The sequence below is a fragment of the Sebastes umbrosus genome, chromosome 14 (assembly GCF_015220745.1).
Source record: "Sebastes umbrosus isolate fSebUmb1 chromosome 14, fSebUmb1.pri, whole genome shotgun sequence".
Lineage (NCBI taxonomy): Eukaryota > Metazoa > Chordata > Actinopteri > Perciformes > Sebastidae > Sebastes > Sebastes umbrosus.
Genome location: NC_051282.1, coordinates 16,304,476 through 16,331,518, shown reverse-complemented (window position 1 = coordinate 16,331,518; position 27,043 = coordinate 16,304,476). Strand labels below are relative to the sequence as shown.

Below are 27,043 nucleotides of genomic sequence, written 5' to 3'. Positions count from 1 at the left end.
ATGAAGAGACTTTGGAACTAGGAAAATATCAGTTTAATTATTTCCCTCCTTCATACTCTTTATGACTAATAACAACAGAAAAATAGCAACAATTTCTGTTTAATTGAAAGCCAAATCTCTGTCAGCTGTCGTGTTTGATGTCTCTATCATTTGTTGTATCTTTCAAAGACTTGTTTACTGGCTACAGTGTGCACTGTGTGTGTGTCAGTGCATTCATGCTTGAATTTTACTTTGAATTCATTAGTGCATATATTAGATATATATATACTATATCTCACTAGACATTCTTACAGCTATGAAGAGAGAGATTCAGTAGCTTCGCCACTTGCAACACAAGCAAACCCAACTGGAATCCTAACAGCCTCTTGCATCTCCGTTTGACATTAATTGATAATCAAACAAGCCTTCACATTAGACATTTATGAGATCAGCTGAATTATCTATTTAATGTAACCCAATTATATGCAACCCTTGTGCACCAATCAACAGTAATTCCCGACTCATAAATGACAGCTACAACGACAGATTTAATCAATAATAAACATTGATGAAAACTTGCGACCCGCTTAGAAAGAAGGTAATTAACAGGAAGAAATAGTGCTGTGCTGAATTTGATTTTTTTCTTTAAGGAAAATCGCTCCATGATCCTCGTTGGTTTTTGTGTGCAGAATCTCTTCTGTATCGCAGCCCACATTCCAGCACCAGTGAGAGTAAGTGTAAAACAAACATTCAATTTCCCTTTGACAATTAGGGATAGGCATTTATCATTAATCCTTAACACGGGCTTCAACTGCTCCAGATCTTAATTACAACCATATCATTTTTGCCATAGAGCTAAATTTCATGAATTATTTAGTCAGCCTTTTTTTTTTCAGTGCAAATTAGACACCAGGCGAGCTTCAACGGGGGAAGAAATGAATCCATATATGGCTTCACCTGTGTTTTTAGGGGGCAGAGAAGCGGCATCTTTGTTTTGCCTCACATGGGACTTTCCTATAAACTCAAGTCTGATGTGAAACAAGATGCTAAGATGTGGTGGGGTTCCCTAGTCTTACATCCACAGCAGAGGACTGTCACATCCTGTACGCCGAGTATAACTTCAACTAACACGTGTCAACAGAGCAGGCATCAAAAGCAGCCCATTAGAGACGTTGGGGAATTCTGCACCTGAAGCCTGTTTGGGTTCAACAGAACCGCGTGAAACTCTTCTGACAAAATGGAGGTAAGTGTGCACGCAGGGGCCTGCTGCTCTTACCAGTCTCGTAAAGAGGGGCACTCCCAAATGCCAGAGGTGATCGTTCAGCAGTCCGCTGTACACCACGTTCCCGAAGACAGCAATGCTTCCTGACTTACACAACGTGTTTCCTACGGGGACACAAAGAAACACAGGCAGGCGTCATTGAAACGGACAGGAAGCAGCCAGGGGGCAACTGCATGCACTCCAGCAGCAAGACACACTCAGGTCTGAGAAAGAAGGAAAAAGAAAAGGCAAATTCAATCAAAGGAAATCATTGCACAGGAAAAGAAATAATAGAGAAAGCATCATTGATTGTTATAAATATTGATTTCAGAGGTTTTATTGACCTTACATGTTATGTTGAATACAGATATGTAGCTCGTCTACAATCGATAACGTTGCACAACTGAGCCGGGCTGATCTAACAACACAGTGTAGTCTAATATCTAAATAACCAAATGAGGTGCCATATGAAGATGGCAATGGAGAGAAAAAAATTAGAAAGTTAAATTTGGAAATGCAACAGATTCTCACTCCCAACTCCTCGACTACCGATGCTTGGTCAACGGCCCTACGCTTCAAACTATGATGCTCTTAGTACTCCTCAGGGACGGCATGCCAGTTTCCGCTTGTTGCATGCATAGTGTCTTTTCAAAATAAACTTCCAATGTAGGTTTACTTAGGTTTATATACGCAACAAAACTACTTAGTTAGGTTTAGAGAACAAAACGTTCTTGGTTAGGCTTAGGAAAAGATTGAGGTTTTGGGTTAACACTAGGACCGCCAGGCTCTTTAGGGGTACTATTTTCTCCAAATGCCACGCCAAAGAGCGTCTGTTTCCTAATTATCATGAGTGCATGTAAGTGAATATTGGTGTGCAAAGTAGTTTCCTCGTCCCATTCATTGTCTCAATGCACTTATATGGACATTATGCAATACGGCTGCCGGAGGAGAGTCAGAGGAGATGACCAACATTAATCGGCATGACTCCTGGCGACTAAAGGTGACTTTTATCATGAACCCTCCCCCCTATCTATTTGGTTTTCTAAATGTTACTCGATCAATATGACAATACAGGCATGTGCAGAATAGCTATTTAGGAAAAATCAGGGCAGGAGGGAAACATATCATACACAATGACAGAGTCATTACAATTTTCAAACCACAACATTAAATGCCGTGGGCTATGGCGGTCCTCGTGTTGAAATAAGTACGGTTGTTAGGTAACTGGCGTTAGTTAAGTACGTAAGTTACGTAACAAAAGTAAGGTAAAATAAGTAAACGTCAACTTGGTTTCACACTAGGGGCGTAAAAAAATATCGAAAATTTTGAGTATCGTGATTTTATGTGTTGTGATACTGTATTGATTTTTAATGAATAGTTTACATGCAAAGATCAATACTTTTATTTCATTTGCAAACATATGCACTCTCTGAGTGTAGGTGCCCTCTCAAAGTTGTGCTATGATGTTGCATATTTTAGGGACTGTGATAAATGCAATCGCAGATCCCACTGTTCTGTTTGCATAACACAGTTTGTGTGCATAGTGGTGTGTTCTTTATACCATGACAGTTTTCCTAAAATTAGATTTTAGAAAATCGCAATATATCGCCTTGCTTATAATATCGCAATATATCGCAAAATATTGAATCATAACCCCTGTATCATGATCATATTGCCAGATTCTTGCCAATACACAGCCCTATACTTCACACGGGACACAAACAGTCTCCTGGGTGAAAGTCCTGTTGTTCTAATACTTTTGTATATCAATAAATGAATATGTAGCTTCAGTATGTCAAGCTGCTGACGTTCATACCGCAAAGGTCTTGGGCTTGTGGGAAACGGTGTTTGTTAAAGGTTTCTTAAACATAAATATTAGATAAACAGCATTGTATGTACATATTTTTTTTATTTGAAACCCTTCTTGACTAGACCAATGGAGTGAACCACATGGACATACTGTTGAGCAAGTTTATATTTCAAGGCCGATTTTTTTTAGTGATTTTAACTATTTACTGGAACAGAACTCGGAAGTTCCAGTTTAACTTTGGCTCTCTACGAGTTATCCCTAGTTAAAATCAAAGATAAAAACAGTATGTGCTTGACAGATAGCCTATAACAACACTGGCATACTGTCAAGCCCGCTGTAAAAAATGCATAGCAGCAACCTTCCTACAGTATATAAGTCGTGTCCACTGCCGCTGAGCCTCGGCGCACAGTTCACCCTCTCAAAGACACTCTTAATTAGCTCGGTGCCAATGAGGGGCCTTCACAAACAGAAACACACATGCATGCATGCCCACACACACACACACACGTGTCCCCAAGAGTGTGATGTACTGCAACACCGGCGTCCCCATGTATGTGATGAATGCAGCTTATGGAGCAGCCAGCACAGAAAACACAGGTCCCCATTGTAATTTCTGCACAAAGGAACGCTGCAAAGGCACACCAGGGGTGGAGTGAAGCAGTGCTGACAAGCAGCACATGCATTATTTAAAAACAAAAGTAAAAAATGCCCATTAAAGTGTCAGTGGTGCTTTCGGCAGTGCTGGCTTGGGCGCGGTGTGCGTATTACTGTTATTAATGGGCCAGGCGTGGGGGGCATTTCTTCGGTGTGATTGCTCTGCTGCTGTTGCTATCCGCGGTTCAAGCCTCCCCCTTTTTTTTTTTTTTCCATTTCTTCTGTGTATGTGTGTGTGTGGAAGAGGAACAGATGAAGAGCATGATACAGACAGAGACGGAGAGACACGGCGAGACCCCGAGTGCACAGTCAATGAGCTCCTACAGCTAATATCATTTCACATTATTGAATGCATATTAAGGCAGAGAGACCTCGTCAGACGAATAGGAGCACCAGTGCTTATATCAAATTCTGATCCGCCCGTCACGGCCATGTCTAAAAAATGCCGGGAATGTAGTCAGCATATTGAAAATAAGTGCATACCATTTTTCTTTGCAGTTTTAAGATCAAGGGCTATACATTACCGCTACTGACACAGCAGAATGAGGTCATTGTGCATGTTGTAATTACAGCTGGGTAAACACTCTGCTCTCTGCTGCAAGAGCATGCAGGACTAATAAAGAAGAAAGAGGACATGAAGCAATGACTTTTGATCTCTCCGCTAACAGTATTGGAAAATATTTAATACATCAGTGGGGATAAATAAATGGAACAAAATGATCATCGGTGTTTGTTGTGATCAATTCCGGAGCACATTGAGATCAATGCAGCGGGTGTGTTTTTTTTTTTTTTTTACTGTTAGCATAGCATAGTACACACACAATAAACACACATCCCCTGACCTATTCCTCTACAAACCAGTTTGTTATGGTATTATTGATGGTGTTTACATGCAGCGAACAGAGCATATAATCAAATTCTCCATATATGCATGTAGAAAATGTCACATAGAAGAGACAGCTTAATTTTCCCCCTCATAAAGTCTGCGGAGCTGTAAAGCCAGCTGGTTCTTATTTATTTATTATTATTTTTTTTATTTTTTGTTTATTAAAAATGGATTCAACTGTGCATGTTTGCACCAGTGGAGCATCTGTAGTTTCTTCAGTTTCATAAAATCTAACCTAAACTGATAACATGCTGCTTATTGGTTCACGATGAACTGTTGATAATCTTTTTTTTTTTTTTTTTGGGCTGTTAATCCTGCTTTTTTTTAGGGCCCTTCTCAGCAGTTGGGTGTTCTCTCATCTGCAGACTCAACAGCATTGAGCCCAACCTCTGATTAATTATTAATTGTGTGATTAAAGTGTGTGTGTGTGTGGGTGTGGGTGTGTGTGTGTGTGGCTTGCAAGGGAGGGGTAGAGGAATGCAACTTGCAGTCTACTTTGCATTATCTACAACTTTTACTTTTTATTCCTGCACCAATACGTTTTCTTTTTTTTTTTTTCTAAACTTGTATTTCAGAACAATGCATTTACCTACAGGCATCAAATTATTTAATACCCAAATCATCAGGCATGTACAATACCTGCAAGAGCAGAAGAAGGGAAGGAGAGGGTGTTGTTTTATTAAGTGAGTGATGCCTGGTTGAGTCTGGCTCAATTTTCTTTTGGCTGCAAGTCAGAGATTCTTCTTTTTTTTTTTTTGTATCTCAGTGCAGACACGCATGGAGGGTTTGGCAAAATGTAGATTTCAAGGTGTTTGCTGCTACCTATATATATCTAAATGTCAATATTAAATGTTAAACTTCACCATGTTTCAAACTTTCCTAAAAAAGGAAACATGAAGGCATTCTTGGATGAAATGGGATGAACTTGAGGAGAAAAAAAATTAGAATGATGAGTTCAAGCGGTCTGTACAGACGGTGTAGTATTTATCATTTCTGTATATGCACTGCAAAACTTTCTATCATCTTATGATGTCATTTCAGTCTATATTTGAGGCCTAAAAATCGAGTCTTCTTTAAACAAGTGAAAAAACAAATCTGCCAATGCAGTAAGAAATAGCTTAACCTGTTTCCTTTCTATATATATGAGTGTTGGCATCTAGAAAGTACTAGCAGGGAACGCAGACCTGCGCCAAGTATTACATTATACGTAAATCTGCAATTGCAACCACTATACATGTCTGTATATATTTCCAAAAGTATTAGAAATGTGTCAAAATTTGAATCCGTTCCAAAGTGTAATGGGTTCTTCCTCGGCCCATGCTGCACCCTCCCGCCAAGTTTCATGAAAATCGGGCCATTTTTCCATAATTCTGCTGACAAAGAGACAAACAAACCAATAAACCGAACTAAAAACATATAACCTCTTTGGTGGAGGGATCGCTGCAGGAGAATTATACAGAGAAATATAACTTTAATTTAAAAAAAAAAAAAAATAGTTAAAACTAGTTAAACAAATCTGCCCTCGTGGTCCATCAAATTGTTGAAAGAAAATATAAATGTATACAGAGTAAACTATCGGCACAAACAACTTGATAAGATAAGAGAGGTTTCACCTCATAGCAATCCAAAATTAACTTGAACATGAGTCAAAGTGTAACCGATACCACAGTTACAATGTGTTACAGATAGATGCAATTATGTCATATTAAAATACTTAGTAATAAGGCCGAAATTATGATTCAATAAATTGATTGGTTGATCGACAGAAAAATAGTCAACTACTTGAATAACTAAGTAGTTGTATAAGTTATTTTTCATACGAAAATGCCAAATATTCCAGCTGCTTAATTGTGAGTTTTTGCTGCATTTTTTGTCTTTTTTGAAACGTTGATCTGAGAGAAAGCAATTTAATGACATCACCTTGGCCTTTACGGAATTGTGAGGGGCACTTTTCACTATTTTCCTGATATTTTACAGACTCAAAGATTAATTGATCATGGAAATAATTGTTAGTTGCAGTCAAACGAGGTATAATGAAATACAGTATAGTTACATCATGTTCACAACCTGCTGTATATCTGAGAAAAGACATGGAAGAAAACCATCTGAGAGTGGTGTTAACATTATAGGTGACCTGTGGTTATTTAGATACATATATGTGCAGTGTGTGTGTGTGTGTGTGTGTGTGTGCGGAGCCCCCGGCCGCCTGCTCTCCGGCCCCCTCCCCTGGCTCTGCCGTTGGAGGTGGGTCGCTTTAAGCATTCAAACTCCAGAATGTGTGCAGCTCATTTCTAGCAACGAGGCACATTGCTGCAATGCAATAAGGGAAAACAACACTTTTAATAATTCAGGCCCTGAGACCGTGAGGGGGGTGAGGTGGAGGGTGGGGAGTGGGGGGATGGGTAGAGGGAAGACGTCTTAAAGTACCGCAGAATGGCTCATTTAGCTCCCGCTACGCATTATTAAAGTTGTATCGAACCCCCCTCCTGGGTCTTTCCCAAAGTTTTTTTTTTTTTTTTTTCATTTTCCTTTCCTCTTTCCCCCAAAGCCTGCGAGGTAACCAATAACAGCTACTAACATTTATAAACGACAGAGTATCCTGCACCTTAGAGGAGGAGGTAAACAATGGTGTAGCTCTTAATCTCTCTTTCTCCCTGTCCTCCTCGCTCACTAGTCCTCCGGTCCGAAATTTGTCAACGCTTTATCCTGTTTGAACCGTAATACAGGGCCCTCGCTGTCCAGATTATTTTCTGCCTGAGCTAAGCCCACGATGCATAAAAAATGTGGGGAATGAACCTTGTATGGAATCAAATTGAGTAATAAAACCGTGTTCGCTGTGGCACTGATGGACGCATGATGGTACTGTTAAAGACGTGTTCAAAGGTACCGTAAATTGCCTCTGAGCCTGATGGCAGTTTCCAGAGCAAAGAGAGTGAATATGAATAAAGAATACAGATGCAGAGGAAAAATGGGAACAAGCTCAAATGCAGTTGTGCTTATTATACTTTGTTATCCTGGGAAAAACATCTGTGCACACAATGGGTCAATACAACCTATCGTTACCGTTAAAACAACCAGCAGACGGTATTATCTCTTTTTTTTGTCTTCCAAAAATGCTGCTTTAAGGTTGGAAAAATAATCTTAATCCCCACTATGACTGTCTGACTGTATACAGTTTTTATGGCTGCATTATTCCATCAAATGGAATTATTCCAGATGTTTTCTGCATCATTTTATACAAGTTTCCTTAAAATTCAGCCTTACATATTTGGTATATTTGGAAACTTTTGGACCTTGAATACGGGTGGAAATAAATACCAAGTGAATAAGAGGTAAACAAATAAAAAAAAAATAAAGAAAACTGCCATAAAATTTGATGTTTGTATTTTAAGCTATGCCTGCGTCTGTATGAGGAGAGAAAAGCCGCAAACCACCATTCATTAAATCTTTTCAACCCGTCTCTCATGCAGTGGTGGTCAACCTTCGAACAAGGCTGTTTTTCTTTGTGAAAACTTGACATTTCAGAGATACCGCGCAAGGTTTTCAGCCGGGAGCAACAAATTATAATTATTATAATTTATGATTACTGCTTACATTGCACAATACAATGAAAAAAAAAAAGTAAAAGCCTATTAAAACGTCCATTTAGGATATATACACCATAAACTGCTGCAGAGATCTTAAATCAAAGTCCAGTGAGCTGTTAGAGACGCAGAGACAGAAGACAGGAGGTCAGGAGAGATGAGGAAGACACTGTATGTCACATATGTTATGATTGGCTGATATATTGGCCTTTTACGAGAAATCAGTGCGGTCGAGTCAGCGCTGTTCACCTCTGACATGATGGATATGAAACGGTCCGATTACATATTCATTGTATGACACTAACTGCAACATGTCGATCAGACAAATGATAATATTCACTGTAGTTAAAGGAAAAATCCAACATTTTTATGAAATAAACTAATTTGATTTCAGGCCGAGCTAGATAAGAAAATTGATGTCACTCTCTGTCTGTGCAATATCTACAGTATGAAGATAAAGACAGGAGACTTTTAGCTTAGCGCATTAACTGGAAACAAGGGGAAGCAGCTATGCTTGCTCTGTCCGAAGGTAATAACACCTGCATGCCTGCACCTCTGAATTAGAGTTGTTCCGATACCAGTATTGGAAATGCGTCCGATACTGACCAAAATTCGGGATCGGGTATCGGCGAGTACGCAAGTCTGTGCACCAATCCAATACTATAATTTATTAACCTTGGAAAAAAATCAACTTCTTTAACTAGAAATCAATTCTTCTTCCCCGCTCCAAAACAGTAGCCTTCATTATACTGTCACCCTGGTTGTATCATGGCTGCCACTGGCAACTATTCTTTTAGAGAGCGATGAAGAACTGATACTCGGTATCGGCCGATACCACAAGTTCAGGTATCTGATACTCTACTCTGAATCACTATGGAACAAATTGAATTTTGTTTGTTTAATCCATATAAAACAGACAAAATTCGGCCCATTGAAAAGCTCAGCAGCGCTGCAGATGTAGTTCCTTTTCAACTAACCTTTTAGGGAGGCTTATGTTGCGTTCCAACTCATATGGGATGGATGGTAGGGATGGGGAAGATCCCCATGTTAATGACTAGCACACGTTCACGTCATCAAGATGGTTGTAAATTACCATGCCTTGACAATATACTCTAACACCATATCCATTTAGGTGTCCTTGCTTGTTTGTTTTTTAGGCACTTTTGCATTATTAAGTACCAAGTTGGATCTATTCCCAGTCGTAATTACGACTTCGATGTTGACGTTACCACATAAGTCGGACACTCGTAATCACGATGACTCCATCATGACATGAATGTGATGGATATCAATTGTCTTTGTGGACGTGCACCAGGACTACTGTAGTTTAACTAACTTGCTAGCTACAGTACTAGAATAATCAAAGATATTATATTTGAAGATAAAGACACCAATAGTAGGCTTTTTTTGCAATTGGTATTTCTGCTCAATTGCAGATAAAGATCAGGCTACACTAATATTATAAGTATTACACTATTTGTAGAATTAGATTCCAGTGGTGACTGCGTAGGATTGTTTCTGACCCGTGCGATCCAAACATTTCCAATAACTCCAGAGCGTTGTAAAGTCCCAAAGTCTGAATGTATTGAAAAAAAGTTCAAAATTCACAACATGTTGATAACGAAATATTCTGCTTCAAAACATATTTGTTGGCGTTTAGCCTTTCAAAAACATTTTCATTGTGGTCACACAAAGGAAGGCACGTACTGACCAGTTATATTCATCAAAGAAAGTTGAATCACTTCATTTAAATTGAGGATTTTGTTTGAGGATGTTTGTTTTTGTTTAGGGCGATGACATAAAATATGACGACGGACATTTGAAGCTTCATTCGAAAATCTCAATAGAAGCTTCAAATGTAAAAAAAAATGCTTATGTACCGTATATGTGTTTATACATGTGCTGTATTCAGTAGGTGGAAAAAAGCTGACATAGAGGATAAAATGTAATGCCGACACAGGCCTGACAGTTTTTTTGCATGGCTGGTTGGTTTCAGTGCATTTTAAAAAGATAACACAAAAGACAAACAGCTTTTGATGAGAGTTTGATGAGAGGCCTTGTACATCAAAGCAATACCAGTGCAGCCAGCCAGTCATCCACCCTGCCTAAACGTCAGACAAACCAGTCAGCCAGCTGCTTCGTCTCCCGCTGAGTGTCAGACTCTGACGCTCTTCCTGCTTCTGCCATCTAGGCTGACTAAACACAGACCCCGTTTTCCTCAAAGCTATGTAAATTAGCCACGTTGCTAAGTGGATTCCTCTTTTTTTTTTGTGGAGCCGCCAGGCCGATTAGAGCTCATTTTCTATCTACAGAATGTATACACACCTACATACAGTAGAAAGCATAACTCCCCATGGGGGTTTCTCAGTGGTCTTCCCTTTCTCATAACACAACCCTGCTTTAATAGATCAGTTGTTGAATTTAAAGTGAAAATAATGTACATTCCTCTGTTGTAACCGAATGAAAAAAAAACGGAGGCGGGAGGGAGCTAATAAAGATCAAAACACGGCACAGACACAGCGGCGGGGATCTTTGACCTTGACAAACACCGTTGTTCTTTGATTGCATAATGTTCACTATGTGGCCAAAAGTATGTGGACATCCCCTTTTGGTGTAAGGCTGCTTTTTCATGATTTGCTACAGGTCTCCAATGAAGAGAAAGTACCCCATCTTCAGGGTTGGGTTCTCTATCGCACAACTCAATCTGATTCCTACGTGTCATAATTTGCCGCTTGGTCGTCACTATAATGAAGCCTTTTGCATACATCTTGAGCAGATGGTCCGCGCATGGTTAACGTTGTAAAATAGTCGCGGTAAGGCAAAATACCACTTGGTTAGGGTTGGAAAAAAGGTCATGGTTTGGGTTAAGTACGTCTGTTACGTAACTTAAGCTACAGACGTAACATCATGTGTCTCAGTGATGTAGCATAACGTCATCAGTAAAAGTAATTAAACTTTTGGTTTCACATGGGACACCAACGCCTCTGAGCTGAACTCCTGTGTTATCCAACACCCCTCCTCCCTACCCTTCAGCACTTTCTCGCTCTTCATACTACATCAGTTGCTCTGATCATCTAATGATGATGTGGATGGGTTTACATTGGAGTTAGTTGAAAGTCTGGTGCGTCTCATACAGACACTAAAGGGTGCCTCGTGTGGCAGTATCAAGATGCCGAGGCATTCTGCCCAAGTGCCGGTATTTGGCGCCCTGGGAGTGAGAGAAGGCTAGATCACAAGTTATCTGAGGCGTTGTGAGATTAGGAGGATAGCAAAGCAAAAGCATAAAAAAAGCATTTCTACAACACAAAGTTTGATCATTTTCAGACTCTTCTCTAATCTTTGTTTGTGTGAGATATCTTTCAGGCCGAAAAATTAAAGGGGACCTACTAAGCTTATTTTCAGGTGCTTACTTGTATTTAAGGTTTCTACTAGAACATGTTTACATACTTTAATGTTCAAAAAACACTTTACCTGTCTCATACGGGCTGTGCTGCAGCATTTCTTTTCACCCTCTCTCTAAAACACTCCGTTTGAGCTCCTTCCCCGCCCTCTCAAAAAGCCCAGCCTGCTCTGATTGGTCAGCTGGCCCACTGATGTGATTGGTCAACCGAAACAAACTCTTTGGACTCTGTTTCAGCTCCGCTCTAACTAGCTTTGTTTGAGGGCGTGCCAAACTAGCCGCTAGGCAGGTATCATGCAAAAGTGTTACTTGGTGACATCACTACGTTACAGAAGAAAAGGCGGGACTTCAATCAAGGCGTTTCAGGCAGTTCAGGAGCAGTGTTTCTGAGGGGGAGAGTAACTTTTCAGACCTTTTACATGCACGAAAAACGATATCACACACTAAAGGAAACAGAAAAAGCGCAAAGGATAATAGGTCCCGTCAAACAAATCCATACATGATCAAGGAAAAAACACAGGTCTTTGGTTGAATGGGTCAAAAGCTAGGGCCATAAAGACATGGTATTCCCAGTTCTGTATCCATCCCTCGTCCTTGCTTCCCTTCATTTGACACTCTGTCTCTACAAGAAGTGGCTCTACGCTCTCTTTAATCACTCCTCATTAGTACACAGGCCCGTTCACTCACATTGGAGAGATTAATAAGTCATTGGCACTGGGCACTATTCACCATTCCTGGCCCGGGCTACAGGGACTGGGTGGGTGCGTGTGGGGGTGATGGCGTAACTGGTAATCTGACCCCCTCCCGTTTCTAATGAGAAGCAATGGGGATGAAGAGGAAAGAGGATGACGGGGGAGAGGGGTGATTTTGGACTCATCCTCGTCATTATAATAATTATTATTATTATTGGTGTAAGAGAAGCGTTGTTGTTGCTGTTATGGAATCGTACTAAAAACAGCAACCCTATTTGCTACAGTCATTTCCATCCCTTCTTATCATTATCTCTTCATTATCATTATCACCATTACGATCGGTCACGGCATTATTATCCTAATTGTTCTCGGCATCATCGCATCAACATACTGCAGCTAATGACAACCTCAAGATGTGGAGAGAAGGGGGCTTTTTTAATGCAGAGATAAATAATGCAAACACAAAACGACCAATGAAAAAACGTCTGAACTGCCCATCTGGCTTGAAATGTTTCTGGAGGAGCGAGCGAGAGGATAGAAACCAAAAGCTGTTTTGATGTCTCAGTCTGGATGTGCGTTGGCACCAAGCGAGGGCCTCGGGATTCCATCAGACTATTGATTGTTACCAACGCTCGAGTCCTGCTTTACTACCCTTATAAACAATCTCTCTGTCAAGCACACTATAGGGCAACAAATGATTTTATTTCATAGATTTTTGGATTTAACTGATGAATTATTCATTGATGTTCTATCCTTGGTGCAACAGAAGGGGGGAGAGGGTGTTGAAAAGGACAAAGAAAGTTCATCATACACAAGCCTGTATACATGGTTTCTCTTCCGTTTTTTTTTTTTCCACTAACCTACATCAGCCCTGCTTTGTCAACATCAGCTGAGTGAGAAATCCCAGGGGCCGACAAATCTCCTGTAATCTGCCAAACCTCCCCTCCATGTCTGGCGCTGTTGTTTTCCTGTATCCTTCTAAGTGTTATTGAGTCTGCAAACTCTGAAAAATTGTTATCAATTTGGATCCAGTCCAGCACCTGTGAAACACACAGTATGGCTGATTCTTTTTGCCCGTGGTTGTTGAATTACATGGGCTTTAGTGCCACACACTCTTAGCTCAGATGTTTGGGATAATGTGACTGTGAAAACTACAAAAGAAAGATGGTTACGGGCGGTAAAGATTTCACAGTTTATATTTTGCGATGTTTTCTGTTTTTTGTAAGGTGTTTAACTTGTGGAGGTCAATTGCCGCTTCCTGATTTGTTCGGGTGGAGGTGTGTGTGTATGTGTTTGGGTGTCCTTGGCTAGCGGCTTGATGACGTCTATTTGTTTAAGATCTCCGGTGGCCACAGGTGGATGGCATTAGTAAGCCTGCATTGGGAGAATACTGGTGGAAGCTGAGTGGGGTCTATAAAATATCAAAGCAGATCGATCAGTCTGACCTCATAGCGTATCCACGCTTAGCAGCCAGGCGGGGGTTAAACCCAGTCAAGAGAGGAAAACAAATACTTCACAACAGCGTTTGGCGGATTCTTCCAACAGGACGCCTTTTGCTGGCTTCTCCTCTTACAATAAAAATACATAATAATGCGGCTACTTTGTGCATGCAACAGCACCAGCTGGAGCCGTGCTGAAATTAACTTTAATGCCATTCTCTCTTGTCTGAGAGGCAGAGGCTGAATAATGTAGCAGCGGGAGCTCACTTCCTGAAAAAAAAAAAAAAAACTCGCCAAAATCACAGGGGATGATGATTGTTGCATCGCGCCTGGCATTTGTGTTGTATCCAGTATCGGACCAAGGCACTCTCAATTGCACCCTGGAGGCTGAAGCTTGCTAACTGAAGAGAAACCAGGTCAACTGATAGGGGAATTGTGTTGTTATCTTTATATGTGCATGCTGCAGATACAGTGGCACAGCTCTCGCTAGCAGCTCGCAACATTTTACAAAGCAATCAGGGCCTGTTATCGACGCATGGGTAGCAGGGCTAAACTACAGTAATCCACTTCATGTTTACTAATGAATCGCCATTTAGGGACTCAGCTCAATTCTGCATCAGGCTGAGGGGCGGGGCCAACACTTGGGTGAATTCACATCCGAGGGAGGAAGCGCGAGCGCGAGGGGCGAGCGGCGGCAGCCTCCCAGACTTGACATCCCATCATGAGGGGGGGCCGCTGGCTGGGCGGCTTGCTGGCAATGCAGAGTCTGTTTGTTGTGCATCCATCAACCCCCGGTGTCCTGCCCAGGAGCCGATCGATAGCCAACACAAAAGCTCATTGATGACAGACAGCTCTTGACAAACATATAGCATTTTTTTCTGTCTAGTATAGCAATAATCTCCAAGGTCACTGAGTCACTCAACGGCGGGGCCGGGACGAGAGCAGTTCATACCGAGTCTTCTCTGTCTTTTCACACAACAACAAAAGGTCTGATGCATTTTAAGTCGGCGCTGAAAGCTCTTGGCACATTGTTAGGCAGCTGTACACAAGCAGAATGAAAGCACACATACTTGACAAGTGGTGGACATGTCGCTGACTGACAGCACAGCCCCCAAGGACACATAACTAACGCAATGCTTAATGGTGTAATGGAAGGCCAAATTAGTGGATCGTGTTGGTCAGCATGAGCTCAAATAGAAACACACAGTTAATATAATATTAATAATGTTTATACGAGACATCTTAATGTTCTGTTTCCCTCTTGCACAAGTTAGTTTGTGTGACAGCCGGGAAGATGGACAGCCACGCATGCGAGCGCACACACACTCAGACTACAGGTGTGTTAGGGCAGAGACTTGGAGTTATAATAGGAGGGCCAGGCTCCCCCCCCCAGGCCATCCTGCCAGCTGGCCGGACTGAGTGTGAGTGATGCCCGAGCGAGGCAGCCCCATTAGGGAAGTGCTGGTGGTGAGTGCAGGATAGCTCAGGTAATTAAAGCCAAACCAAAGCAGGCAGACGAGGCGGGGGCTCCCAGATTTATGTGGCTGAGTAATGCACATACCGAAGTCAGCTCGCCATCCAAAGGCCTCCCTCACTTACAAACAGTCTCAAGAGGCATTAGCTTCCTCACCACTCTGATGCAGCCTATTACTCTCGCTCTCTCCATCTTGTTCTTCGTTTTAACGGTTTTGTTTTGGTTCCCCGATCCACTCTGTGACTCCATCGGATAAAACATCCAGATCCAGACGATTAAGATTAGATTTAGATTTTCTCAGTCCTCTGATATTATTAGCCGACCACAGTGAACACATGGAATAGCTGTCCACTGATTGGCACACACGGTTTGATTTGGGACATTTGTTTGAATAATGGGTATGGAAGAAGCCTTTAGTGTACGAAGGACAGTTTATATATTGACTACAACATACTTGTGGACGGGCAGGCATAGCTGGGATGATATTGGTATCAACTACCTACTACTAAAACCTTTATGTAGTGCTACAGAGACAGTCAACCATTGAGTGTTGGTAGTAAGGGGAGGTGGAGGTCTTTCAGGATCTCATGATTCGATTTGATTTACTCAAAATCAATTCCTGATACACAATTGATCCTTGGCGAAAACTCAATGAAAGTTTATTACAATTTTAGCATTTAAAAATACATCCTCCCTATTTTTCCCAGAATCCCAAAATGTCAGAAGATGGAGGTTTTATCAATCTTCAGATTATAATAAATATTTTTGAGGACTTTTAATACATGTTACGTGAGAGAAGCTCTAACAAAACACGGGAAACATCACAGCGTACTCTGACACTGAAACCTGATCGCTGCTTACCGTCATCTTGTACATATGTTGTACTTTAATTAGATAGAACAGTATGGATTTTGAACAATTTCATACATTGTATAAATTTTGTACGATTAATGTTGTACAGATGTTCAAGTATGTACAGAACAAAATAAAAATAAATAAAGTGGAAAAAATTGAATAAGAATCGAGATTCTTATGTGTATCAATTTTTTCCCCACCCCTATTGTTAGTACTCGTAGTCAGTGTAAGTTACGTCATTTGATTTTATGAAATAAGAATCACACAATATAAATAAAAAAAATGTAATATGTTGCCTTTAGCGTTCCCCTCAGTTTCAAATTATTGCATTTCTTACCATTATATAATAATAATAACGGCAACTAGTCTGTTATCATGGGAGCATACAGTAAGATAATCATCAGGACAGCTAATTATTCTGTTCTTATTGTCTAAATATGAATAACAGGGAAGATGGGAAAATCTTACAAAACCAAAAGCACAGATTCAAACTGCTTCTTTAACATCACTGACATCTATAGAGCCTGATTTCAAACAGAACTCAATATGCATTATCTTCTAATATTCTCTCTGATTAAAACATCCACAAGTGCTCATGGAAATAGACTAAATTATGCTCGAACTTTGTGTGAACTTTCACCTCTCAGATGTCAGCGGATGCTCCTTGATCTCTGCTCAGACTTCTAGTGACACAAAGCTTAAAGTGGAGCTTGTTTAAGTGCAGCTGTGATGTTTGCCACACCTTGTCACATTCTCCTGACACCCATTAACATGATGTTGAACATTTTATAAAATGATAACAGCGTGTCTGAGTGGAAGATACAGTTCTGAAGTCAGTGGTGTCAAGAAACTGTCAGAATAAAAATCTCAAAGACGAAGCTCTCAGAGGAAACCGACCACACTCGGTGTTGAGGTTTTTTGGTCGATCACACCTGTCAGCCTGTACATCAGCTACCTATGTGGGTCCTTGTTAGCTGACTGATGATGTGAATAGCTTCGGACTACCTGCTGCTGTGTATCGGCTTATTTCTGACCACAACTTAAGCCGGCCTCGCCGATCACGTATGTTGGGAGAGTGGATCAGCTCAGATGCTCACACATAGAGCTGAGATCAGGAGGTGACTGTGACTGTAAAGTAGCATACAGTAAATCCGACCTCCCGTCAGATCACATTTCATTACCATCTCCACAGATTTGAACGATAGCCGTAGACACACAGACGTATCAGATGGACAATGCTTAGATTGTCAAACAGAAAAACACATCAGCGGGAGAGAGTGAGAGACGAGTCCTCTGGAGGGAGAGCCAATGAGAAAAAAAAGCCAGATGGGCAGACAAGCATAGAGTAAATCATGGAGAAGCTCCTCAATGCCGGAGTAGTATGGAGAATGGCAGCGCGGGGTTGGGAAGAGTTAGCCGCAGTGTGCACCAGCTAGCATTATCAATGCTGACAGGCAGACAACCCGTTTATAGGGAAAGGAAAAAAAAAAAATATCAAGGAAATCCTGCTCTTGTCTATCCCCAATTGAATTACTGCCATGATCCAAAGATGGGAGGGGTGAGGTGGGGTGAGGTGGGGTGAGGATAATATTCTTTTGATGAGAGGGGCCGCTCCAAATGCGCACAGAAAATGTATATCCGTACAGTGCGTCCCTCAGGGCTCACATCTCACAACTTTGCCCATCTATTTTTATTTGTTCCCCGTGCTTCTAGTTAATGCAGTGCTGCAGCCTACAAAATGGAGAAAGGGGAGAGGAAGAAAGGGGGGAGGAGGAAGGGGGGAGGGTGCAACGAGATGCACTGCTGGGAGGGAGCGGGGCGTAGATCGCATGACCCCTGCGATGTTGTTGGAATACTAATGTCACACAAAGTTCCCCCAGCAAAAAGATTTGAAGGAACAAAGTGCATAGGGGAGTGTGGCGGGGGAAACACATACACGACACACTCAGGTACACGCACACACAGACGTGCACGACATCCACCAGTTCCCCAAACTCACATGCTCGAGGAAATGAAATCTCTGGGAAGCCCGAAGGGAAAAAATGTCGGCCAAATGAGACCCTTTGGGGTGCCGTCAAGATGACAGGAATTTGGATGAGACGCCCGGTCCAGCAGCATCCAGTTTAGCCAAACACACTGATTATCACTGAGCCCAAGGACACATCGCACATGACATGATGCAAACATCACTCCCTCATGGGCCTTACAAGACGATGCTGATTTATTAAAACTTGGATCTTATTTTTTTGCGGTTTTGGCAATCATTTCTGTCAGTGATAATAACACTGTTCCAAACAGTTATCGCTGCAACAAAGTCACGCGGGAAAAGAAACATAAACAGTCGGACAGGTTTTAAACAAGGCAAAAGTTTAAGCCAAATTATCTTCTGGAGGTTAAAGGGCAACTTCTGTTTTTTTTCAACCTGGACTCTATTTTCCTATGTTTTTGTGTCTAAGTGAGTAATGATGACGACAATTTTTATAAATTGGTCCAGTATTGAGGCAGAACGCTGTAACTGGAAGCAGCGAAACGAGCTGCGAGGGCAAATGAGTTTAAAGTTACGTTCTCTAAAAGTGTTTTTTGCCGCTGACTGGCTCAGATTGTCATTAGTATAAGTGTCTGACAACATTATGGAAAGGACCTTACAGAGAAATAAAACCTTTTTCTTACCTTTCTCTTGATCGGGTCTGTTTATTATTGTGTCCAAGTCCCGTTCAAGGAGAAGCCTCGTTGTGAATCTGTATACTCTGGCTCAAATAAATACGGGCGGCCATAGAATTCAAAGACCTCATCCTCATTGTTGAAATCATCTAAATATTCAGCCATGACATTGAAAATCTTTTAGATAACACTAAACTACACTTTCTGTACTCCAACACAACAAACACTCATGTTTCCACTATGGATGTATTCCACTATTCCATCGTTGTCTTCCGGCAACATGTCACCTCTCCAGATTTCAGAACTAGACTTCTCCTTGAGCGAGACTCTTTCCATAATGTCAGACACTTTTAATAACAATCAGAGCCTGTTTTAGTGGATGTAAATGACGGTGCCAGCTTGCCCCAATAGCACCAGCCTGTGAACAGCTGCCGTTTGCAGTGCTCTCCCTCAATACCGGACCAATTTAAAAAATTGTTGTTGCTATTAGTCACTTAGACACAAAAACATGGGAAAATAGAAAAATCAGGGCTGTCAATCAATTAAAATACTTAATCACAATTAATTATATTAGCAAATTAATCACAAATTTTGTATCCGTTCAAAATGTACCTTAAAGGGAGATTAGTCAATTATTTAGTACTCCTATCAACAGGGGAGTGGACAAATATGCTTGCTTTATGCAAATGTATGTATATATTTATAATTGGAAATCAATTAACAACACAAAACAATGACAAATATTGTCCAGAAACCCTCACAGGTACTGCATTTAGCATAAAAAAATATGCTCAAATCATAACATGGTAAACTCAAGCCCAACAGGCAACAACAGCTGTCAGTGTGTCAGTGTGCTGACTTGACTATGACTTGCCTCAAACTGTATGTGATTATCATAAAGTGGGCATGTCTGTAAAGGGGAGACTTGTGGGTACTCATTTTCATTCACATATCTTGAGGTCAGAGGTCAAGGGACCCAAGTGAAAATGGCCATGACAGTTTTTCCTCGCCAAAATAAAGCGCGAGTTTGCAGCGTTATTTAACCTCCTTCGTGACAAGCTAGTATCACATGGTTGGTACCAATGGATTCCTTAGGTTTTGTAGTTCATATGATGACAGTATCTTCACTCTAAATTTGAAAACGGAGCCCGAGACAACCTAAAAATTGCAAGTTGCGTTAATGCGTTTAAAGAAATTAGCAGTGTTAAAACAAATTTGCGTTAATGCGTTATTATCAGGTTAACTTTGACAGCCCTAAGAAAAATATGTATTGAAAAATACCGCAGTTATCCTTTAAACCAGAAACGAGTGTCTCTGAAATGTCGGTAATAATCTGTCACTGCACGGTGAAACAGTGTGCATGAATCAGTGGTGCTGGCAGTGGGCTTTTCGTAGCGTTGCATGCAGCCATATCTGCCACTAAACACTAGAGTGCCAGTGTTTTAGCTCTCAGAGAGACTGATGCCCCAGCAGAAATTGTTGTATGACTGCCGATACTTCCCCTCACTCGTCAGTGAGCAAGAAATAGGAAATGATGCATAAGTATCAAGGATTTACTGTCACGTACAGTACGGCTGTCATCACACCGAGGTGCATCATGATGATATACGCCTCCCATCCTCCATTTCTACTGAATGTCTTTATAACTCTGCATTAACCCAAATCCCCGGCTGGCACTGGGAGGCGTCAGTGGGGGCTTGAAGGTGGGGTATTTCCTCAGTCACACCTGCCTATTACGCTTGCTACTCAACTTAATGGCACTCCCAGGCACCCCGGACGTCTTGGAGAAGATCATTTTCTTGACAAAATGCTCAACTCGGGGAAGCTATTCTGCAATATTTTCAGAACACCTGTACATAAGTGTGTTTGGTTGAAAAACTGACACGAGCAAAAGAAAATCTACACAATGGCTCTCATTATTATCCATTTCCTCCACTCAACACCTCAGCTGGTATCAGTAGGTGACACAGTCTGAAATATGTAACAATAACAAGGCTGTTTTAAATCGTGAGGGGGAAAACACACTAAAATGCAGCTCATACTCTGACGAATTTATATCTCAGATATTCATAAATGCGATCTAAACATGTGACCGCTCTGATGATGTGACTCTAGCCATTAACACAAAGCAACTAACTCATTAATCGGGACAGACCATTTGGAATGAGCCAATTGAGCACATGCTGCTTAGCTAATCCCACACATTTCTGTACGCCATTGATTTCATTTGACCATTATTGTCCGAGGTTGTGACCAAAATTAGATGCAGCCTGGCTAATTATCTGACAGTCGGCAGCTAATTATCCGGCTGCAGCGAGACAGAGAGACGAGAGAGGGAAAGAGAAACCTCCCACGACCTCTCGCAAACTAGTCATCTGCGTGAAAGAGACCACAGTGAGGGCGAGGATGAGGTTGGGTGATTCCACTTAAGATCTGAAGCAGGTTCCTCGACAGAAAACGGAGCGAAATGAAGCCGAATGTAAAAACCCAGCCAGACTCCAGAAAACTCTGGCTTCACAATAAGCCAGAAGAAAAAAAAAAAGAAGAAAAACACGAGGCGTGATGCTCGGGCTGATTTTCATCTGATGAAAATGATTTCCATCATTCACCTGACGGCAGGAGGACTCCGCAGACAGAGCCAGCAGACCGTAACACACACTGTGTAGTCAGTCAGCCAAACAAATGACTGGAAGATCACGCATAATAGCAAATTAGCTCTGGTGCTACTACCCGTGGATCAAATGCGGTTTGGTTTTTTCGTTTGGCAGAGATTCATGAGGAGATGTCAGCGTTGACGTCGAGGCATGAGGGGAAAGGGATGGGGGGGGGGTGCTGTTAGAAGACAACTCCTGAGGTCAGAGGTCAGAAAGACATACCTGCCTCAGATACGCTAATTACCCAGGAGGCTACGCCCAGCCTGCTGCTCACACACAGCGATGAGCTTCACTGCACAACTGACACACGCATTCACCAGGACACAACCAACATATTTCATATTACTGTCCTAACTGTGATGGAGTATCTCTTTGGTCTACAGATGTTGAGCACTGAAACAAGTTGTTAAGTCATTTATCGACTCAAAATACCAAATATTTTCAGCTTCAAATGTGAAGATTTGCTATTTTTTCTGTTTTATGTCATTGTGACTTCAAAATCTTTGAGTTTTGGACTGAGAAAAATACATTTAAAGTTGTCGCTTTGGGCTCTGATGATTTCTAATAGGCATTTTTGTTCACTAAATGATAACCCTACTTTATTTTAGCACTTCCTGAATTGAATAATTATGCTTCAGTCATTTCTGAACTTCTTCTATGCCTGCATGCAACCTGGTCTCCTAAATATTATGTTCCCATATACAGCGGAACTCTATCTTCAGTTACATTTCGAGGGAAACATATTTTCTCCCAGATTATGTTTGTTTTTGACGTATCACAAGTACGAAATGTTTCTAATCAAAGTCCGTGGAGGAACACGTAGGGAGGAGGTCGGGGTGGACGGATGACTGTTAAACGAAAAGTCAACGTTGAGTTACTTTAACGGTATGTTAAAACGTTTAACATTACGTACGTAACTTAAGTTACTGATTTCGAACGAACAGTGTGTAGCATTTTGTGGGATCGATTGGCAGAAATTGGAATATAATATTAATAAGTGCATTTTCTAATCACCTGATAAGAATCATTGAGTTTTCGTTACCTTAGAATGAGACATTTATATCTACATACTGAGCGGGTCCTCTTCAAGTTTTCACTCAAAACGTAATTGAAAATGCAGTTTAGTTGTGTGGAAACGTAATTTCTAGGAGACAGGGATGCTGCATTAACTACATTTTAAATTCCATTTGTCAGAGAGTAGATATTATGTTGTTTGTAAAGAAACATTAATACGACAAGATGTAAAATTACAGGTGAAATAATGATAAAAAAAAAAAAAAAAAAAAACACCTGCCTTTTAAACCAGAACCATAATGTGAGGATGAAATGATGAGATTCAACCTGATTTTCCATACGCAGAATGTGAAAATAACGCTGTTCAGATTCTGTCTGCTACTCCACAACGCTGGTTTCTTTCTTAATCACGACCACAATCTTATCCTAACCCTAACCAAGTTGCTTAAACCTAACCGTGGAGATGGCAGACCAGGAAACGATGATATGAATCATTTTTGTAAATAGTCATTCGCAACAGTTTTGGATGGCAGTTATAAATGATGTTGTCCTGCTGATAGGGGCGTTGGATCAGAAAATGCTCAAATGTGTCATTTTGGAAGGCGATGACAAATGACCTATTTTGTCATTTAGTTTGGATGAACAACCTAAATGTTATCGAGGGCCACACAATCGAAGAACTTTCGTCATGTATGAGGATCAGTGTGAAAAACTTGTTTACGATAGTAGCTTTAAAAGCTTCAACAGCTGTACAGAGCTGTACTTTTTTTAAACACTAGTAATCGCACCTCTACAGAAGTATTTATTTGTCTCTTCTTCGCTCCTGCCACCGCAGGCATCCATCAGGTACCGTATATATCCCAGATAACCCTTTTCCTCCCTTAGCCTCATGCGTGACCCCGGAAGCACTTTGACAGGAAGCCCCCAGCAGGCTGCACAGGTTGCCGATGGGCTGGGCCGCCTGGCTCTCGGTAAACAATCTGCGTGTTTGTGTGAGCGATGGGCACGTCGTTTGTTTTGCTAATGGGTGTTTTTCTCCTTCACACTCCGCGGGGAGCGCTATCTAATGAGCCACCCACCCGCGCTTTCCCTCCTGCAGCCCCTGTGCCCTGAGTGTGCGGCTTTAACCCCGGTGCAGAGGAGGATGGATCACAGGGGCCGGGGCTACGCACACACTGAAACACACATATGCAGAGGCCAAAAAAGAGAGAGACATAGAACTAAACTCAACTAAACACACACGCAGAGGAAGAAGGCGACTGATCTAAAAATATGCTTTATGGAATATGTTACACGTCTTTAAATATTGATAAGCAAATACGGAGAAAAAATATCCCAACGTGAATATACATATGGGCTACTCTGTGTGATTATTCCCAGGCTGATGCACAAAAATCTTTGCTTACACATGTGGACATTCGTGAACTGACAAGATGCTGGTAGCTCAGCGGTAGCGCTCTCTAATGCACCAAAGAGGACGTTAAATATACATGGGAACCTATGAAGCCAGGGCAGCGGGTTCTCGGTAACATATCACACAGGGCATGTCACGCAAGGCTGTAGATGAAGGAGGTGCAGTGATCAAAGCTCCGGCCTATATGTAAGTATGCATGTTTATGTGCTTCCATTAAGGTCCCCTGGAAAGCCGATTGGATAACATGTTCCAGCTAGTTCAGAGCATGACACTGGATGTGGTTTGAAGTAGATTATTTTTGTACTGAGTACTAACGTCTTTAAATGCAGCTATGTTCATGTGCATGTTCATGTCAGGGAGTCTCCACATTGATTTCAGTGTTTTAGTATTCAGTATTTCCATGAAAGTGTGTGAAGAATTTGCGGACAAGCTACTAAAGGGTAGTTGCAATTTCTGGGGATCAGATCCAGCGGGAGGTGTTAGCGGCACAACATTTCCTCATACAACGAAATCACGAAAAGTTATCCCGCATTTTTTGAGCGTTCTCCTAAAAATGTCCAGCAACGTGTCAATTTCCGCTCATTAAATGCATACAGTCTTTTCAAAATAAACTTCAATCTTCACAGGAAACCGTTTCTTTAGGTTTAGGCAACAAAACTACTTAGTTAGGTTTAGGAAAATATTGTGGTTTGGGTTCAAATGGCTACTGAAGTGGTGTTACTTAAGTACGGGTTATGTGACAAATTAATCAACGTTGACTTCTGGTTTCACACGGGACGCGAACAGCGGCCTCCTGAGTGAAAGCAACTCTGGGTCTGAGAAGTGAAGCCAATGCTGAAGTGCCTTAAACTTGCATTCTTTCTAACAGCCAGCAGGGGGCGACTCCTCTGGTTGCAAAAAGAAGTCTGGTTGTATAGAAGTCTATGAGAAAATGAGCCTACTTCTCACTTGATTTATTACCTCAGTAAACATTGTAAACATGAGTTTATGGTCTCAATCGCTGGTTTCAAGTCTTCTTCAATACAGCATGATGTTCATTTATATGAATTTGATACTTTTTGTAGATATACTGTAGCTACGAACATTGTGTTATAACAGCCTGAGCGGCATGCTTTGCTGTCTGCCACAGTGTCTTTTCATATATCTATAATATTACTTATGCATATATACACATTATAAATACCACTATGATGAGTAAATAACAATAAATAAGAAAAAAATCTTAATAGAAACATATACAGATGTAATCCTCTTGTATTCTTTACATTCTTCCCTCTCAGTAACATGGACTCTGCAGGCAGAACATTGCCATAAAACAACATTACAGTAAACATGTTCCATGTATGATGGCATATGGATGCCACCGTCATCACCTAAGGCATAGGTTTTGATGTGCACGCCATGCTATATTCAGATTAGTGTGACATCATATAAAATGCATTTAGATTTGCTAACCATCTGGAGGCAGGCTGAAACAGGTGTTCCTCCAAAGTGGAGGCGCTCCCTCAACCCAAATCTCTGCATCGATGAGAAAACACATCAATAGTGAATAGCACATAGGAGTGCAACAATCCTAAAATCTCATACGCGGAAATAATCCATCCACTGTCTCGTCTTAAACACGCACTCCTACTGAAGTATTATGGGGAAACATGTTTTTTTTTCTCCCCCAATCTGAATGGGAATATGTTTTCTTATTCAAAATATATTTCCTTCAACATTTTTGGAATTATCTCACGGAAAAAAGATCAACGCCGAAAGACATCCGCGTTTGAAATAAATTATAAATTCAAGTCATACAGTTATTTTAGCTGAGTGAAGATGGTTCATCCCGCTCAGTTTGCCTCCCATGGTGTCTATATTCATATGTCAGATGATGAACACCACCAAAGCCATCACGGATGAGGCGGCTGAGACAGACAGGGGCAAAGAGCTGTGGGTAAGAAGAAGAAAGAACAGCTTTCCTGGGAGCGCTGGGGGTATATGGCCCTTCTGTAAAACAGTGGCACAAAGGAAGGAAGAACTCTTTTTTTTTTTTTAGACCATATGCTCCTGTTCCGCACAGGAGCTCGCCTGAATGGGATATGAGGTCCAGAGACACTGCTGGTCCAAGCAGAGCAGGTGTGCTGCCGAGGCTTTCAATCACACACACTCACACACACACACATACTATATACTGCTGTTTACACTCTGCAGAGCCATAACGCAACAACTCTCAATGTAGCAGCTGCCCAGATTGGCCATCTCGAGCTGGGACGCTGCATACTTACACTGTTAAGCAATTTTCAGTCAGTAAAATGAAAGTTTTACGACTATGAGTGTATGAGACAACAGCACCGAGGAAATATAAGGCGGCTGTCAGTACTGCTGATTTCAGCTGCGGTGGTAAGCAATATAGTCCACCCAATAACCGCGGGGCCTGATGATAGTAATGTAGGTCGGTCATTAGGTCCAACACTTTGGTCCCGAGCAACTTTTTTTCTTGGCAGTCAGATTGTTATTACATTTGCTGTAGATATTCATGGTCCCAAGACTGTTTTTCCATTATGGTCACACCATATGCTTTCCTCTTGCACCATCCTCAGGTCAAACTTGATGTCTCTTTTTCTAAATGTGCAGAAATGTTCCCATGATGAACAGATTCGTACTCCTACAGGGATATTCCTTCAAATTGAAATAAATGACCCCATGGTCTTTGCTTTAGTGCCACCCTCAGGACAGACTTTACTGTTAGTCTCATGGCTGACGAGGGCCATAATTGTTCATGAATCAATTGCATTCCTGATTCATCAGGAATTCATATAATGTAGATTTTACAATCAACACATTTTAAATAACCTTCACAGTAAATGAATTACAAATGAAATGGTGGTAAAATGAAACTGCAGTTCTATCTTAACATAACATACTTTTAAATTAAAGCAAATAACGTTGCATGAATTATAAATTATACAGTGTAAACCTGACACATTACTGTTGCCTTCCTCTATGGCTGTCTTTTTATTTAAATAAAATTCACTATACCATGAAATAAAATACCTGAAAAAACAGAACTCATGTTGCTTCAGTATTAAACAGTTCAGCAGCTTTACTAGCCAGAGAAAACATTGAGCAACTAAACACTCTTTATGTCACGTTTGATATTCTTCCCAGTGCAGCTTTAATTTAGTTGAGCTCTTCAACAGTTAGGCAGGGCCTCGCTCACACACACATCTACGAGCTAAATAACCGAGTACAGACTGTTACCATTCTGATTTAACAACGTT

The 27,043-nt window shown here is 41.2% G+C and overlaps 1 protein-coding gene across 9 annotated transcripts in view; it reads right to left on the bottom strand.

Annotated features, from left to right (window-relative positions):
- Positions 1-27,043, bottom strand: part of LOC119501436 (RNA binding protein fox-1 homolog 3-like) — a 466,701-nt gene that overhangs the window by 145,105 nt on the left and 294,553 nt on the right. For all 9 annotated transcript variants that reach the window (XM_037791780.1, XM_037791782.1, XM_037791781.1 and 6 more), the window contains one exon: positions 1,256-1,365. In XM_037791780.1, coding sequence (XP_037647708.1) covers positions 1,256-1,365 — 110 coding nt within the window. The remainder of the gene's footprint in view (positions 1-1,255; positions 1,366-27,043) is intronic.